The sequence below is a fragment of the Apium graveolens genome, chromosome 5, assembly GCF_009905375.1.
Source record: "Apium graveolens cultivar Ventura chromosome 5, ASM990537v1, whole genome shotgun sequence".
In the NCBI taxonomy this organism is placed as follows: Eukaryota; Viridiplantae; Streptophyta; class Magnoliopsida; order Apiales; family Apiaceae; genus Apium; species Apium graveolens.
Window position 1 is genome coordinate 8,921,188 of NC_133651.1, and position 18,968 is coordinate 8,940,155.

Here is an 18,968-nt window from a genome sequence, read left to right on the forward strand (position 1 = left end):
AATTGGATTTTTACAATTAGGGTTTTTTTGTGTTATTGGCTTTTATATGTTTATATGAGTTTTTCTCTGTTTATTTGTATGTAGATGCTTGCGGAGATTGTCTCGTCTAGGTCTGCACTTTCAGTTAAGGAACTATTTGTTTATTTATATGTTTTTGTTGATTTTTGGGATTTTTTTTTGAAGTTTTAATTGAATCTTGTGATAATTTTTGAGATATAGACTAATTCTAGTTCTTTAATTTAGTGATTTTTGTACCTTTTCTAATAGTACTGATTGGTATGAGTATTAGGTGTAGCTATTTATCTATCAATCATTTATCTATCTTTTGATTAATATAGTTGTAGTGATGTACTTCTAGAGGTCGATACAGAAAAGCTTTTGTGGTATGACCTTGACAAGAATAAAGTCAAGAAGGTTAGGATGCGTGGGATTCCTGTCGAGTGTAATTCATTTGTATACACCGAGAATCTCCTAACCGAGAATCTCCTAAAGCTCACAATGGATAAACCACTGCTGCATAAGTTTACTGTACAGAAGCCATCCAAAGATAAACAGGATAAGAATCAAACTGAGAGAAGGTAAAAAATGTGCAGTTATTGTAATATTAAGCAATACTATACTAGAACATTTCATGAATCAGATGAGTTATAAATGTACATGCAACTAACACGCTAGCTTTTTGTTTCTCTCTGTTGAGAGTGTTGGTATAACCTAGTAATTTGTTAATTTCTGTTGTTGCAGCTAAGAAGAGGTAAGTACTGATTTTTTCTTTACGATCCCATATGGAATGTTGGTTGCTTGCGGAGGGATCACTGGATTTATCAAGAACGGAAGCACTGCGTCTCTTGGCGGAGGTCTTGGCATAGGTCTATTGCTCATTTTAGCTGGATATTTGAGTCTCAATGCTTTTCATAAGCTAGCTAATTCCTTTTTCGCTTTCATTCTTGAGACTGGTAATCTACATTTTTATTGTTTTCTTCTTTATACATATTTATGTTGTCACATTTAAAATGATACTTTCTATTATTTCTATGTATTTATGAACATGCTATTTTATTTTTGTAATGGATTAAGAATGAAATCAATAATGGATACCAAATGTTGGTACTGAATAAGAATAATAGGTTTGCTAAAAACTTCTTTCGGTCTAAACATACCAGTGTAGAAGAGACAATGTATTTAAACTTCGGAATTGAATAATCTCAGTAATTGAATAAAATTCTCCTTGAATGTTAGTTATCGATATTTAAGTGTACATACAGGCTGGAGGGATTTATAGTCCCCACTAAACACAAAAATAAAAAAAAATACTAATCATATTATGATATATGATTGGAAATAATTTTTGCCCCCAGTAGAGAATTTTTTTTTTATAAAGAGATGTCTGACTTGTATGTTTTTAATTTATTTTAGTGCCCTGTCCCCTGAGTTAAGGTTTTCTAGCTCTACCATTGCTTTTTGATATAGATTCTTGTGGATCTATTAGTTAGCACATATTTAAATGCTGTTTAGGAAGACCAGGGAAAATAAACATCTGTTTAGCATGTGAAGAATATAGAACCTAAGTTTGTACACCTTTCTTTACTTATGCTTAGATTGTAGAATATTATTACAGAAGTAATGCAAAGTTTTGACTGGTGATAATCTTGTAAATTTGAATTGATTATGAAATTGGCAACGCTGAATTTAACGCCTAGTGATATTCATACGCAGTTTGTGCTACGGCGCTTACATGGATCATGGGGCAACATTATGCTGAAACATCAAAAATAATGTCAGCTGGGATTGTTGCAGGGATCAGGTAATTTATATCTTCACATCTGCAGTTTGTTCATTTAAATTTGCAACTGAATCTGTATAAAACAGATGTTAAAACAAGATATGTGATTTTGTTGAATTTACTTATCTGAGGGGTTTCTTAGCACCAGAACAGTCAGTTAATATATATTGTTCTGTCATGGATGCGAAATTCATTTTTAGAGGTTGTCGGCCTTTTTGACATATACCTCTTTGTCCACAATTTAAATACTCACCTGCATTTCTGTTGAACCTGTATTTCTGGAATTACATGATACTGTAATGCTTTGTCTGCGTTCTGCTGAATGCATGTCACCAGACGCATTTCTGTTGAACCTGTATTTCAGGAATTACATGCTACTGTAATGTAATTTCTTTAGAATTACATCGTATAAGGCTTTATCTATTTCGGTTATATCATTCCTGCCCCTCAAGTATTTTAACTTTGTTTTGTACGTACATTATATTTGTTTTTTAAATTCTACCATGCTTTTGCACTCTCATGAATGCGGTTTAATGTTTGTCTGCCTAAAGCATCTATCAGAAGTGCTTAACTAATTTGTGCATTGTTATCTTTGGGGTATCATGCAGTTAGGGACATGCTGGTAAAAGAGGACATTTAACAAAAAGTGGACCAAACACTTGCGTCTGAAGTCGAGGAGAATGTGAAGAATTTCCAGTGTTACTATTTTATTAAGTTTATCTTTTTTTCCTAATGTTTAGTAAAGAACTGAACTATTTTGTTTTGTTAAAATAATTATCGTTGTCGTAGTTTTAGATATGTGATGGTTTGAATGTTTGAGTTGGTTTGGATGTAATACATTTTGTGGTATGTAATGATGGGATTGTTCGATTTCAAATAGCATAATTTCATGTAGTATTGCTTTTTACATATGAAAAACATGTTAATGGTATATGTGTTCAATTTACAAATAAATCATGTCAAATTAATATAATACAAATCATTATAAAAAATGGGGCTCACATGTGGGCCCCAATATGGGCCCCACAAGTGGACCCCATTTTTTTTTTACAAATTCAAAGTGCAAAGGTAACATATATAGTGTGATAGTATAGACATACATTGACGTTACCTTTGATGTCTATTATAACACAAAAGTACATGTTGCACCAGGGCAAAGGAAATGTTACCTTAGGGGCCAAAGGTAACTCGAAAAAGAGCAACTTAAATTTTATGTTACCTTAGGCCTTCTTCTGGGTGTGGTAACACTTTTTTGGGTCTGTTGTAACATTTTTTTGGTGTTGCTGTAGGCCATTTATGGTGTAGTGGTGGGTGGGAACTGGGGTGGGGGGTTATAAAGTAAAAATAAAAAGTATTTTATTTTATTAATTTTGTTTTTATATAATGTAAAATCAACCGTCAGATTATTCTTTTAGTGATTGAATCTCGTGCGTTGGATAAAAATCACGTGGATCGCTGACGTGTCACTATACTCAACTGTTATCGGTTGAATTTAGGAGTGTCATTTTATAAAATCAACCGAGATATACTATCTATTTTATTTTATAAAAAAGTCCAAAATTTTTTTTAAAAATTATTATAATTATTTAATCATTCTTTTAATAAAAATTAAAATTTTTATAATTTGATTTAAGAGCTCCTTATTTTAATAAAAAATTTGGGACTAAAGATTAGTAAGAAATACTCGTCAAACTACTGATTGACTGCTAAAATAGTTGAATGTTAAAATAGGAAACCAAAAAAATTATTTTTTTCTAAAATTTTTATCATATCACTAAAATATATATATATCTTGACATCCTTAAGGTTGGATCATTCATAAATAATTTTTAAAAAATCGAAACACTAGTAAAGAGTACGGGTCAAACTAATAGTTGACTGTTAAAATAGGAAACCAAAAACATTTATTTTTTTATAAAACTTTTACCATATCACTAAAATATATATATATATCTTGAAATCCTTAAGGTTGGATCATTCATAAATAATTTTTAAAAAATTGAAACATCAGTATGGGAGTATGAGACTAAACTCTAGTGAAAAGTACTTGTCAAACTAATAGTTGACTGTTGAAATAGGAAACCAAAAATATTTATTTATTTCTAAAAAATTTATCATATCACTAAAATATATATATCTTGACATCCTTAAGGTTGGATCATTCATAAATAATTTTTAAAAAAAACACTACTAAGGAGTACAGGTCAAACTAATAGTTGACTGTTAAAATAGGAAACCAAAAAAAATTATTTTTTTCTAAAACTTTTATCATATCACAAAAATATATATATCTTGACATCCTTAAGGTTGGATCATTCATAAATAATTTTTAAAAAATCGAAAACTAAACACTAGTAAGGAGTACGGGTCAAACTAATAGTTGACTGTTAAAATAGGAAACCAAAAACATTTATTTTTTTCTAAAAACTTTTATCATATCACTAAAATATATATATCTTGATATCCTTAAGGTTGTATCATTCATAAATAATTTTTAAAAAATCGAAACATCAGTACGGGACTAAACTGTAGTAAGAAGTACTTGTCAAACTAATAGTTGACTATTAAAATAGGAAACCAAAAATATTTATTTATTTCTAAAATTTTTATCATATCACTAAAAAATATATGTATATATATATATATATATCTTGACATTCTTAAGGTTGGATCATTCATAAATAAGTTTGAAAAAATCAAAACATCAGTATGAGACTAAACTCTAGTGAGAAGTACATGTCAAACTAATAGTTGACTGTTAAAATAGGAAACCAAAAATATTTATTTTTTCTAAATTTTTTATCATATCACTAAAATATATATGTCTTGACATTCTTAAGGTTGGATCATTCATAAATAATTTTTAAAAAATCGAAATATCAGTATGGGACTAAACACTAGTAAGGAGTATGAGTCAAACTAATAGTTGACTGTTAAAACCAAAAACATTTATTTTTTTCTAAAACTTTTATCATATCACTAAAATATATATATCTTGACATCCTTAAGATTGGATCATTCATAAATAATTTTTAAAAAATCGAAACATCAGTATGGGACTAAACACTAGTAAGGAGTACGACTCAAACAAATAGTTGACTGTTAAAATATGAAACCAAAAACATTTATTTTTTTCTAAAACTTTTATCATATCACTAAAATATATATATCTTGATATCCTTAAGGTTGAATCATTCATAAATTATTTTTAAAAAATTGAAACAGTAGTATGAGACTAAACTCTAGCAAGAAGTACTGTTCAAACTCATAGTTGACTGTTAAAATAGAAAACCAAAAACATTTATTTTTTTCTAAAACTTTTATCATATCACTAAAATATATATATCCTGACATCCTTAAGGTTGGATCATTCATAAACAATTTATAAAAAATCGAAACATCAGTAAACTCTAGTAAGAAGTATTGGTCAAACTAATAGTTGACTGTTAAAATAGGAAACCAAAAACATTTAATTTTTTCTAAAACTTTTATCATATCGCTAAAATATATAGATCTTGACATCTTTAAGGTTGGAACATTCATAAATATTTTAAAAAAAATTGTAACATCAATATGGGACTACTAGTCAAAATAGTAGTTGACTATTAAAATAGCAAATCAGATACATTTATTTTTTTCTAAAATTATTACCATAATACTCTGTAAGGTTGAATCATTCCCAAAATTTTTAAAAAAATGGAAATATTAATATGGGACTAAACATTTGTAAGAAGTACTAGTCGAAAATAAACGAAAATAGTTAAATATATGTAAAAATAATAAAAAGTTAATTACAAGAATTAGGATGAATATATTATTATTATAAACTAACCACTTGTAGTTGAATTTAGCAAAATTAATTACAGAACATTCAACTATTGTAAAAATAATTGAAAATAGTTAAACTTATGTAAAAACATTAAAAATTAATTACAAGATCTAGAATGAATGTATAATTAATTTCTATTTACCTATTTTAGCAATATTTAAAAATATTAATTTTATTTTTCTGATTTTTTTTAAAAATTACTTTTTAAAATTTTAAGCTGATATTTGGCTCCAATTTTTCCCTCTCATTTTTTGGCGGGAAAATTCCATTGGCGGGAAAATGCCCTCAAATTTTTCTGGCAAGAATAAATTCAACCGTTTTCAGTTGTAAAAGGCTTTGGTTGTAATTATTAGGTTGAATTTATGCGAGGCTAAAGTAGACGGAATACGGTTGAATTTAGTGGAGCGGCTAAATTCAACCGTTTCCAGCTGTAATTGAGTTCGGTCATATTGTAATTGCTTCTTAATTCGACCGCCTAAATACAACCGTTTTTAAATATGACTGATATGGTTGTATTTGACCCTGGTTGTATTTATGTAGTTGAATTTAGCCTTATTTTCTTGTAGTGAGATCTCAACCCAAATCTCACATGAGTGAAAGGAAAATTTTCTTTAGATATATCATATAAGCACATTATTAACTCCTTTCCTATTAGTATGAGAGTCCAAAAACAATTATTTGCGGGCTTGACCCAAAATGAACATTATCATACTACTATGAAGTTATATATGAGTGCTAGGGGCCCAACATGTGTTATCAGAAGGTAAAGATTTAGAAGCTAGAACTTGAGGGTTGACGGGCTGCAAGTCCTATATATGGTGGAGAACCTTAAGTCTACTCGCAATTGAAGATTTGAGGTTGATGCATTCTGTCGAAAGTCTTCATGCTAGAGGTCATCTGACAGTTTCAATAGATGAATAGCGGCAGTACAAGATGATCAGTCAAATTCATCTTAGGAGGTAAAGCCCCCAGAATTGTAGCTCTTGGTTTGAGGGGAGAATAGTGGGGGTATATTTTAACCCAATATCAGCATAGAGGAATGAAGGAAGAATACCCTTTAATATAAAGGAAAATAAACTAAAATGAAACAAGGGTTTTAATGCATATAAATGCTGACACACAACGCTCTACCTTCTATACATAAAGTTATTAGACATTTCTACATCTACTGTAGTTTGTCACGTCTGACTACCGTATTGTTATTTTGACTTATGTAACCTTTGATGATCTTTGGGTACAAATTTGTCCTTGGTATTTTTGATTTAGCTTAAGTTTCCTGTTTGTTAGTTATATGTTGCTTTTAGTCTTTAATAAGTTTCCTCACATGTAGAATATAAAATCAACTTAATTTTTCAATTTCCGGGTGTGGAATCATGATAATTAATCATTTCCACAACTGTGCAATATCTTGTGTTTTCTCTGGAAGTTGGGGTTAGAGGGATTGCTTTAAACATTAAAAGTGGAATATAGTGTAGTTTGTGCTAAATTTGTTTCAGTAAAATTTTAACTATCTTCTTTCCATATGCAAATGTGCTGACGAGCATGATTTTAACTGTTTCTCTTTCATACAGATAATACTAGGAAACAGGTCTTTGTAATCTCAAGTGGACTGCCAAAGAGGAGGATGCTTTAAAAGACGGAATACTAAGCACGGTGCTGGGAAAATAGGCCGATATTCTCAAAGACCACCAGTTCGGAAGTCTTGCGTGCACGTTCTAATGTGGACCTCAAGGTATGATGAACTTTGCACACACCTTCTTTCATTGCTGATAAATACCTTACTCTCAGATTGAATAGTAATAAGAATCAGCTAATTATGCACATACTAGTATAATTACTGTCAGCAAGAATATATGCGAGCCTTCCTTGGTTCCATTATTATGTATCAAAACTAGTATAATTATTATTATACTAGTATAATTATTGTCAGCAAGAATAATTATTAGTATAATTATTATTATTACTGTTCAAAAGAATATCAAGATGACCAGCAGACAGGGTGATAAGTCTGCGGTTCTTATCTGTGAGAGCTGTGATGAAGGTAAAACTGATGAATTTGAGCCACTGTCCTCATCTAATTAAGCATTACAAGTGGGAAACTGAAAAACTAACAAGGTTGTCGTATCATATATATCCTCAATTCTCACACTTTAACAGTTAACATGAACTAGGTCTGTACACGGCTGTGGACTTGTATCTTTTTCGGGTGCAACTAAATTAGAACTTGATAATAATTAGTAAAATCTAGTATGTGTGTTAAGTTAGGAAACATATTTATTTAATTACCGATTGTTCAAGTGCCAATATCTGGTTGCACCACTGCTGAATTAGTGGTGCTAGCTGATAACTATGTATGATCCAGCCAAAATCCACATATATGTATATCTCTTTTTGGAGAAGATGGAACAAATAACTATTAATAGCACCTTAATTGCAAGCCAACACATCTAATTTTAGCGTAATTTTTTACTCTCTATGTATACTGAATATCAATATTAGAAATGCAGGTTTGATGACTGCAAACTAGAAGATCTAAGGAATGTCAAGCAGCAATCTATTTCTACCAAAATACAGGTTGTTTTCAAACTGTATTTAGGTTATACTTCACAACTTGCTGATGTTTCAGAATAATATTGATAATAATGAAACTTTATGAGCTAGGGTCTCTTGAGTTCAGCGGATATATTGTAAGGAGTATGAGTCAAATCATTCTAACTATATATGTAGAATGAAGTGTTAATATTGTAACGACGCTATAAGATTTTATTTGCAAAAGCCATTGCCACCGCTGAATTTGGAAACGTTTTCTTTGGGAAACATGAGAACTGTTGCAGTTGATGGAAAACTCATCAAGGTAATTAACATTTTCCTCTTCAGAGGAGAAAATAAAGCAGAATTTTTTAATTTATTGTCTTTGCTGCAACCTGGTTGCTATGCCTTTATTTTGTAAGACTGTTTGATTCACATAGAGGGTTAATAAATAAATTAGATATACCTTATGGCCCGTTTGAGAAACTAGATTTCATTTGAAATTTTGGATTTGATCAAATAAGCTGTTTGAGAATTTGGATTTCATTTGAAATCCACGACATTCAAATATTAGTATAAACATGAGAATTTGAAATGACAACTCAAATACTGTCATTTGAAATCCCTAATTTGAAATGAAATGTAAGTTTCCAAACGCCCTCTTAAAGTATTGCTAAAATCAACAAGTATATTGAGTTCATAGGTCAAATATTTTCTTTTTGTTTCTTATTTAATTCATAGTGAAGTTTCTACTTTGAGATGTTATTCCTGTAATTATAAGCTTGCATTGTTTATTTGCTGATATCGACAAGCATATTAACGTCTTAGGTCAAGTGCTCATTTGTTTCTTGTTGATTTGACTGTGAAATTTCTACTTTAAGTTGTAAATCACAGGCCTCCGAAAATAGCGAAATATAAAGATTTAGTTTCTTGCGTTTTAGGAAACTTATCTAGTATGTACTGATTAATCATTTCTCAATACAATCTATGTTGTTTTCCTTGCGTTGAAATGCGGTTTTCGATATGACTTGCATACATTCTTTATGTTATAAGTATTCTCGTTCTGCTCACACCATCTTGGCAGGAAGCTGTGTCATATTCTTTATATTTGAAACAGTGGCAGATCCAGAGTCCAATTTCTGACACCATGTGTTTAACTGGCTATATTACGCGTAACTGGTCTAAATTCAAAAAAAATTTGGTCATTTTCACTAGATTTTTCATTTTTTTTTTGATATTGAAGTGCTAAAAATTAGTATTTCAACAATTTAATCTCTAATTTATGATCATATAACTATAAATAAAATTAAATATAACTCAAATCATGAAAGATTTATTAGCATTATAGGGCACTTAAACTTTTTCAGTGGGAAACTTTACAAAATATACATAATTATATCTAAATTTTTTTATTAAAAACTGCTAATTTTGGGTTCTGTGGGGGGGCACATGTCCCACTGCTAATTTTGGGTTCTGTGAGCGGGAGGCACATGTTCCCACCGGCCCCTACATGAATCTGCCTTTGATTTGAAAGTACTTCTTATAAGTTTTCAGTCTGGGGTAAACCATGCAATAAAATATTTTGCTACTATATTTTCTGGTGCAGCACGGAATGGAGTACTCAAATAGCCCATGGCCCGAAGTTGATGCTGAGCTGATGATGCTAGCGCAAATGAGTCCTGAGGATGCTGCTGCTGCATTAGCAGCAGTTAAGAAGGCCGAAGCTGCTATTGCAGAGGCTGAAGAAGCAGAAAATTAAGCTGAAGAGGCTGAAAATGCCGCAGAAGAAGCAAAAGAATTTTATGAACAAGTAACAAAGGAATCATGGGAAAAGAAGGCTAGACCTGGTAAAATCTCATTCATTTTAGTACTTAAAAATGGTCCAGTTTTACCTTCTTTTTTTGAAAAATACACCTTCTAAAAATTTAAGTCACTAACGGTTATAATCACCTGTCAAAATATGATTATATTAACTTTTTCAAATCACCTTCTAATGGAGTGTGAATACTGAATTATATTTTTCTTACTTAAATCTACAGAGATCAAGTAGAAAGAAAAAGAAGAAATAAATTAGCCAAACAGGTGAATTTACTGAAAGAAAAATATTTTTGATTACGGGCGAAATACCGATTAAAGATAAAATTAATAGTAGAGCTGTTCACGAACCGAGCCGAGTCGAGTTTTGATCGAACCGAGCCGAGTTTTAATTTTTTTTCTGACGAGCCGAGCCGAGCCGAGCTTTCTTAACGAACAAAAACCTGTGTTCGAGCTCGAGCTCGTTAACGAACGAGCCGAACACGAGCTTTTATCGAACAAAATCGAGTCGAGTCGAACCGAGCCGAACACGAGCCGAACACGAGCTTTCTCCATCAAAACGAGCCGAGTCGAGCCCAGCCGAGCCGAGCCGAGCCGAGCCGAGCCGAGCCGAGCTTAATTAAAAAATTCTGGTCAAAACACCGGTTGATTGTTAAAATAACAATCCAAATACTTTTATTTTTTTCTAAAATTTTTGTCATATAACTAAAAAATATTGATCTTAACATCCGTACGGTTGGATCATTCATAAATATTTTTTAAAAAATCGAAACATTAATACGATACTAAACACTAATTACAAGTACAAGTCAAAACACCGGTTGACTGTTAAAATAACAAATCAAATACATTTATTTTTTTCTAAAACTTTTATCATGTCACTAAAATATATAGATCTTAACATCCATACGGTTGGATCATCTATAAATATTTTTAAAAAAATCAAAACATGAATACGAGACTAAACACTAGTTACAACTATTGTTCAAACAAGTGGTTGATTGTCAAAATAACAAACAAAATAAATTTATTTTTTTCTAAAATTTTTATCATGTCACTAAAATATATAGATATTAACATCCGTACGGTTGGATCATCTATAAATATTATTTAAAAAATCAAAACATTAATACGAGACTAAACACTAGTTACAAGTAAAGGTCAAAACACCGGTTGACTGTTAAAATAACAAACCAAATCCATTTATTTTTCTCTAAAACTTTTGTCATGTCACTAAAATATATAGATCTTAACATCCGTACGGTTGGATCATCTATAAATATTTTTAAAAAAATCAAAATATGAATACGAGACTAAACACTAGTTACAAGTATTGTTCAAACAAGTGGTTGATTGTCAAAATAACAAACAAAATAAATTTATTTTTTTCTAAATTTTTTATCATGTCACTAAAATATATAGATATTAACATCCGTACGGTTGGATCATCTATAAATATTATTTAAAAAATCAAAACATTAATACGAGACTAAACACTAGTTACAAGTAAAGGTCAAAACACCGGTTGACTGTTAAAATAACAAACCAAATACATTTATTTTTTTCTAAAACTTTTGTCATGTCACTAAAATATATAGATCTTAACATCCGTACGGTTGGATCATCTATAAATATTTTTAAAAAAATCAAAATATGAATACGAGACTAAACACTAGTTACAAGTATTGTTCAAACAAGTGGTTGATTGTCAAAATAACAAACAAAATAAATTTATTTTTTTCTAAAATTTTTATCATGTCACTAAAATATATAGATATTAACATCCGTACGGTTGGATCACCTATAAATATTTTTAAAAAAAATCAAAATATTAATACGAGACTAAACACTATATACAAGTAAAGGTCAAAACACCGGTTGACTGTTAAAATAACAAACCAAATGCATTTATTTTTTTCTAAAACTTTTGTCATGTCACTAAAATATATAGATCTTAACATCCGTACGGTTGGATCATTCATAAATATTTTTAAAAAAATTGAAACATTAATATGAGACTAAACACTAGTTCTAACAACTATTCAAACAATTGGTCGATTGTCAAAATAATAAACAAAATAAATTTATTTTTTTCTAAATTTTTTATCATGTCACTAAAATATATAGATATTAACATCCGTACGGTTGGATCATTCATAAATATTTTTTAAAAATTAAAACATTAATATGAGACTAAACACTAGTTACAAGTAAAGGTCAAAACACCTGTTGACTGTGAAAATAACAAATCAAATACATTTATTTTTTCTAAAAATTTTGTCATATTACTAAATAATATAGATATTAACATCCGTACGGCTGGATCATTCATAAATATTTTTTAAAAAATCGAAACATTAATATGGGAGAAGTACTAGTTAAACTACTAGTTTACCGTTAAAATAGCAAACCAAATATATTTATTTTTTCTAAATTTTTTATTATATCACTTAAATATATAGATCTTGACATCCGTATGGTTGGATCATTTATAAATAATTTCAAAAAATTGAAACACCGATCAGGAAATAAATACTAGTTACAAGTAATAGTCAAATCACTTGTTAATTATTAAAATATCAAATTAAAAAATTAATTTTTAATATCTGAATTTTTTCAAATTATTAAAATATATATTTTTACATTCGTATAGTTCAATAATTTAAAAATATTTATAAAAAATCTGAATAAAATTCATAATAATTAAATATATAAAACATAATTTTTTTTTTAATTTTTTTTCGAGCCGAACCGAGCCGAGCTCGAGCCGAATCGAGCCGAGCCAAGCTCGAGCCGAGCTCGAGCCGAACATGCCAAAAGCTCGGCTCGAGCTCGTTTTCTTAACGAACACATTTTTGTGTTCGAGCTCGAGCTCGAGCCCTTAACGAACCGAGCCGAACCGAGCCCTTAACGAGCCGAGCTCGAGCTTGTTCGCGAACGGCTCGGTTCGCGAACAGCTCTAATTAATAGCTTGTTACTCTGTAAAAATTGTTCATTCTGTTTTATAATACTAAGATTGTAAATAGTCACTGAAAAAGTGGTTGGAAAAAATTTCAATTTATAACAAGCTTGGGTTTATTTATTCTACATTTCAACTTATTGTTTGCTAAACAAATGCAAGTTATGCACCATTTCAAAGAGAAAAGCGCCGTCACAGTCAGAGCAAAAGTTCTAGGAAAAGTGCTGCTCTCTTTTGCAAATTATCAACATTGAACATGGGTGGAGATGTCACTTCTAATGTTGACTAACATCTCTACTGTTGAGCACTATTTTTGATTCTCCTTACATATATAGAGTTTGCATACAGAGAAATGCCAGAGGAAATGATAGTTTATGCTTTACAGAAATATCTGAACGGTGGTCCGGTTTATATATGATTCATTCCTTTAAACTGTGAAAGCCTGCAAATGATTGTTGTATTGTCTAAATTATATTATGTTCATGTTGGTCTTGATTTTACGGAAACCAGTTATCCGTGCAGTAAATGATCACGAAGGCCTAATATTAATTTATTTCACCAGTAACAAGACTCAGAGCTTGAACATGCTTTCGAGTCTACACATATGGTTACTAGGTGGTTTTAGTATAAAATTAATGATACTTGCAGTTCCTAGGCCATTTTTGTATTAAAAAAACTATTTATAATGACATGATTTAAATTTGTTCCGAATCTATCATTAATCTTGTCATTTGCAACTGTGAAATGTATGTGAGATGAACTTTACAAGAAGTTCTATATAAAAAGTGTGTTAACCGTTGCTAACCAACTGGGTAATCGATTTCAACATTGCAATTTGACGACTTCTATTTATTGTACTTTTCTTTTTCGTATAATCAAGGTATATGCCGCTTCAGTCATCAGACATTGAAGAATAATAAATAGGAGTGGAGGTGAAGACAGATGAAAATCCAACATTTTTATGAATTGATCCACAATTGCCATGTCGATTTACCAAACATTTAGAGGACACATTGGTAATAAATTTTACTCGTTAAAAAATTTTAAAAAGGCAGGGGTAAATAGCGAATAAAAATTTTCTTTAACAGAAAATTCTAAAGAGCCTCAACTCCCTTCACATATACAAAGAGAAATCTATAAAAAGACACATCAGTTACGAAGACTTTAGCATTTTTTTGAGCTGTAAGAGGATATAGGTGAGCTCCCATTTCCTTACCCTTCGTTTCTTGAAAATTCGTGACCATTGTTTACTTTCTGCAGCTAGAAATTTAAAAATAAATGTCAACTTTGATCTAAAACTTCTTAAAATTGCATTTTTTTTGTTGAAATCAGGTTTCTTTTACAAGGAGACTAAAAAGATCTTATTTGATTGTTATTCTGTAAGTTTTAGATGACGTATATCTTCAAATAAATATATTGTTATATGATCTTGGACTATACATATGTTTATTATGTGGTAGAAGAGTTTTATCTTTGAGTTATTTGTGAATACTGATTTTCGATCTGAACTTTTAATGCTTAGATGAATTTGCTTGTAAGACAATAGGTACTTATATGAAATCGGAAAAATATTTATCGGCCATGATTAAAGCTTCTGAATTTTGTTTTCTTGTTAAAAATTATGTTTCTTCCACAAGAAAATTAAAAAGATTTTGCTTGCTATTCTATGAATTGTTGCTGATGTACAACTTGAATGGTATGTGTGTTTATGATTATGTTGTACAAATTATACAATTTTTAATTAGCCTTCTAATTTAATCATTTGGTAACAAGGATTAAGTTTGAGTCATTTTTTTGATGATTTTCGATTTGAATTTTATTTCAAGATGAATTTGTTCGAAAGATAGTAAGTTTACATCAATTTTATAAAATATTTATCGACCATGATCTAACCTTATGAAATTTATGGTGTTTGTAAAAATCAAGTTTCTTTCCCAAAAAAATTAACAATAATTGCCGCATATTTTGATCTGTATATGTAATTATTTTTAGACTGAATTGTATATGCGTCTTGTTTTATGATCTAGAGTGATATAGGGAGTAAGTTGGAGTAATTTTTGAATGCCTACCTTCCACTTGAATTTATTGCCAAGGTGAATGTGTGTGCAAGCTTGTTATGTGTATGTATGCGGAGAAAGAAGCCTCTAATTTATATATCCCGAGCAAGAATGTATTTAATTTCATTCACTACTGCAATTTGTCATATGTGGTGAAGCTGCATAGGGGCAAGAGGAATGTGCACCACAGAATGCTGTGCCCCTGTTTGTCTTGTCTAATTGCTGTTTGAGTGTTTATATATGGTGCTCATCCTGTACTTACTCGTTCTTGGCTATGTTGATTTAAAATAATTTTCCTCTCGGCTGATTGTTATTATATGCTCATTAGTTTTTTCGAGCTTCTTCACTCAATAGCAAATTTAAGTTTACTTATTTGTAAAACCACATTAGAGATCTTATGTGATTATATGTATGACTAATTGGTAATTACCTTCCTGTTCCAGTTTCGTGTGAGCTGAATTAGTTTTTTGTTGGAGTTGTTGATAAAACTGTTAACATCACTTAATCACTAAGTCAATATATAGTATAATTATGTAGTGATTAGTTAGTTAATTAGTCAGTCAAGTAAGCAATCAGGTGTATATATATTGTTAGGCAAACACTACTTCTGGAGTAAGATTTGTAACAAACTATTATTCTGAATATACAACTTTTACTTGTTTTCTCTCATCTTCTTCTTCAAGCTGGTGTAGTACTGCTTCACATGGTATCAGAGCCTGCAACAATCAGATTTATGGGATAGATATAAAGTTTGTAGTGCTCATAAATCAGATTGATTGTTCCGCATCGATCCTTACTGATCTCCTGTTTCTTGGTGTTTTTCGGTATGATTTTCGTTGAATCTCTCTCCCCTAAATCTCAATCTCTCTCGATATATACAAATTCTTTTACTGATTATGATGTCTACTTTCTAAATCAACTTAGTGCATCATCATATCATAGTTATGCACAAAACTCTCTCTTGATTTCGTTCTCGTTCTCAATTGTTTCTTTGTTTGTGATAGTGATATTGATCGAATAGTTTATCATCTTCAAAGTGTCATTTCTTGACATTTTCTCTGTGAATTACTTCATTTCAGTTACAGTTCTTGTTTCGTTTCATTGAGATCATTTTTCTGGTGAATAATCCCTATTTGTTCATCAAAACTCAATACTTAATGGCCGAATCGTCAAATAATCATAATCACAATGAGAATAATCAATCTCAATTCAATCAAGATAATCCTTTACATCTTCAGTCTTCGGATAGTCCTGGAATGAAGCTAGTTAGTGAGCCTTTTGATGGCACTGGTTTCAACAATTGGAAACGATCGATAACTATTGCTCTTTCAGCAAGAAATAAACTAGGTTTTCCTAAACCACTCTCTACAGCACCTTCTTATAAAAGCTGGTCTAGATGCAATGACATGGTCATATCTTGGCTTATTGGTGCATTATCGAAGACAATTGGTCGTAGTGTCATATATTCAAACTCTGCTCATGAAATGTGGTTGGAATTAGAAGAACGATATGGTGTTTCCAGTGGTGCACAGTTATTTGGTCTTCATAAGGAACTTGCTGAGGTTTCTCAGGGAAATAGCAATGTAGCAGATTATATTACGAAAATGAAGATGTTGTGGGATGATATAGATGCTTTGTGCTTAATTCCAGTATGTTCATGTGGCTACTCATGTGGTGCTTCTCAGAAATTGTCCAAGTTTCAACAAGATCAGAGAATCATTCAATTCTTGATGGGCCTAAATGAAAGTTTCAATGTCATCAGGGGCTCTATTCTAATACGGTCACCTCTTCCTTCTATTGGCCAAGTTTATAGTCTCTTACTTTAAGAGGAGACTCAGAGGGAGATACATTCTACTGGGCATTTTTTGCCAGATTCTGCTTCACTGAATGTATCCAAATCTTATGGTTCTGGAAACTATAATCAAGGAGGTAATAATAAAAGATTTCAGACTGATACCAAGAAATTGTTCTGCAATTACTGTAAGAAACAAGGACACATTATTGACAAATGTTATAAGTTGCATGGTTTTCCAGCTGACTTCAAATTTACCAAACTAAAATGGATGGTTGCAAATGTTGAGATGTCTGGACAGTCTACAGTCTCTTCACAAAGTGTTAATCCTGATAACATGTCTGGACCTAATCAATCTGCTGGAAGTTCTATTGTTACAGGGAATAATGGTTTCACTGGATTTATTCCTGAACTTTGCTCTCAGTTTATGCAATTCCTAAAATCTGCTATCAATATTTCTTCAGCTAATTTTGCTGGTACCATTTCTAATCTCTCTTCTGTTGCCTGTTTTTCTGATTCTAACACTGCTAATTGGATACTAGATAGTGGATCGAGTGATCATATGTGTTTTCAAAAGAAATTATTCTCTTCTTTGACAAAATTATCACAACCCATCACTATATCGATGCCCAATGGTCAGATTATTAGTATTGATTTTGTTGGCAGTGTTCCAATCACTCCCGAAATAACAATCATTGAAGTTCTCTTTGTTCCACATTTTAAATAGAATTTGCTCTCAATTAGCAAATTAGTTAAACTTCTGAATTGTGATGTCATATTCACTAAAGACAATTGCTACTTGCAGGGCCATTCTCTGAGGAAGCCAATGGAAATTGGTGACTCTCAGAGGGGCCTTTACATGCTGCATTCTTCTCCTCCATTTTCTGCTGAATCTTCTTGTTTGTCAAATGCTTCTTTCACAACTGGGAACACTTCAGCCCTTGTCTGGCATTCAAGGCTGGGACATTTACCTCTCTCCAAGTTAAAAACTTTTTGTAATATAGATAATGCTAGTGTTTCTGCAATTTCAATGTGTGATATATGTGTTAAAGCAAGACAACATAAGCTTCCTTTTCCTCGCAGTACTATTCATTCCATTGCTCCATTTGAACTCATTCATGTAGACCTTTGGGGGCCAAATTCAATTTCCACATATAATAAGAACAAATACTTCATTACCATTGTCGATGATTTTACACGTGCTACTTGGACGCATCTTCTTAGTTGTAAAAGTAGTGCGTTTGATATTATTAAACAATTTATGGCTTTAGTCTCTACTCAGTTTCATTACAATGTCCAAAAGGTCCGGACAGACAATGCATTAGAATTGGGTCTCAGCAAATATGCTACATAATTTTTCTTGTCCAAAGGGATTCTACATCAAACTTCCAGCTCACATACACCCCAGCAAAACGGTATGGTGGAACGGAAGCACAAACATTTACTTGAAACCTCTCGTGCCTTTTTGTTTCAATCAAATTTACATAAACATTTTTGGGGCGACTGTGTTTTGACAGCAACCTATCTTATCAATCATTTTCCCTCTAAAGTCCTAAATGGCTGTTCACCCTATGAAAAACTCAGGGATGAGCCCCACTCAAATACTGGTGATCATCATCTTTTAGATGATTTGTTGGATCATCAGCCAATTCTTTCAGACTTAGTTGAAGAATCTATGTCACCTAAATTAAAATCAATCCACACAGATTCAACAATTATGTCACTTTCAATTTTTACTTCTTTTCCTTCTTCAACGGATATCTCTCATCCGTTGACAAGTGGTTGTTCTTCAACGCATAAGCTTAAAAGCAGTTATCCGTTGATACCATCAATTTCCACTTCAACGAATACTCCTTATCCGTTGATAGCCTCTACACAAACAACTGAATTAATTCCAAGTGTAGAAGACATGGTTACTGTACAATCACTTCTAGGATTGAGGGAAGGGAGTGAAAATTTGAGTAAGAGGCTGGGTTGCTCCCAGGCAAAAAGAGAGCTTGAGAGTCTAAATATGCATGCTATTTCTTCCAGCATGGCAAAAGAAAGTGAGAGGAGTGCCACCTTAGTAGGTGAAGGTGAGGGTGTGAGGAGTGTGAGCCAGGGGGAGCCCCTGATGCAAGAAAAGAGAGAAATTGAGAGAAAGGCAGGTACAGAAGGTATACGGGAGGATCCAACCATTGCTCATGAGTCAATGATTGTGGATGATG

General features: G+C 31.4%; 1 protein-coding gene across 1 annotated transcript; it reads left to right on the forward strand.

The window, feature by feature from the left end:
• The first annotated feature begins 16,126 nt into the window (after positions 1-16,126).
• On the forward strand, positions 16,127-18,115 carry LOC141659761 (uncharacterized). The gene is made up of 3 exons (XM_074466689.1): positions 16,127-16,715; positions 16,797-17,461; positions 17,567-18,115. Exons 1-3 carry the CDS (start codon positions 16,127-16,129, stop codon positions 18,113-18,115), a joined length of 1,803 nt encoding a protein of 600 aa, XP_074322790.1.
• Positions 18,116-18,968: the final 853 nt, after the last annotated feature.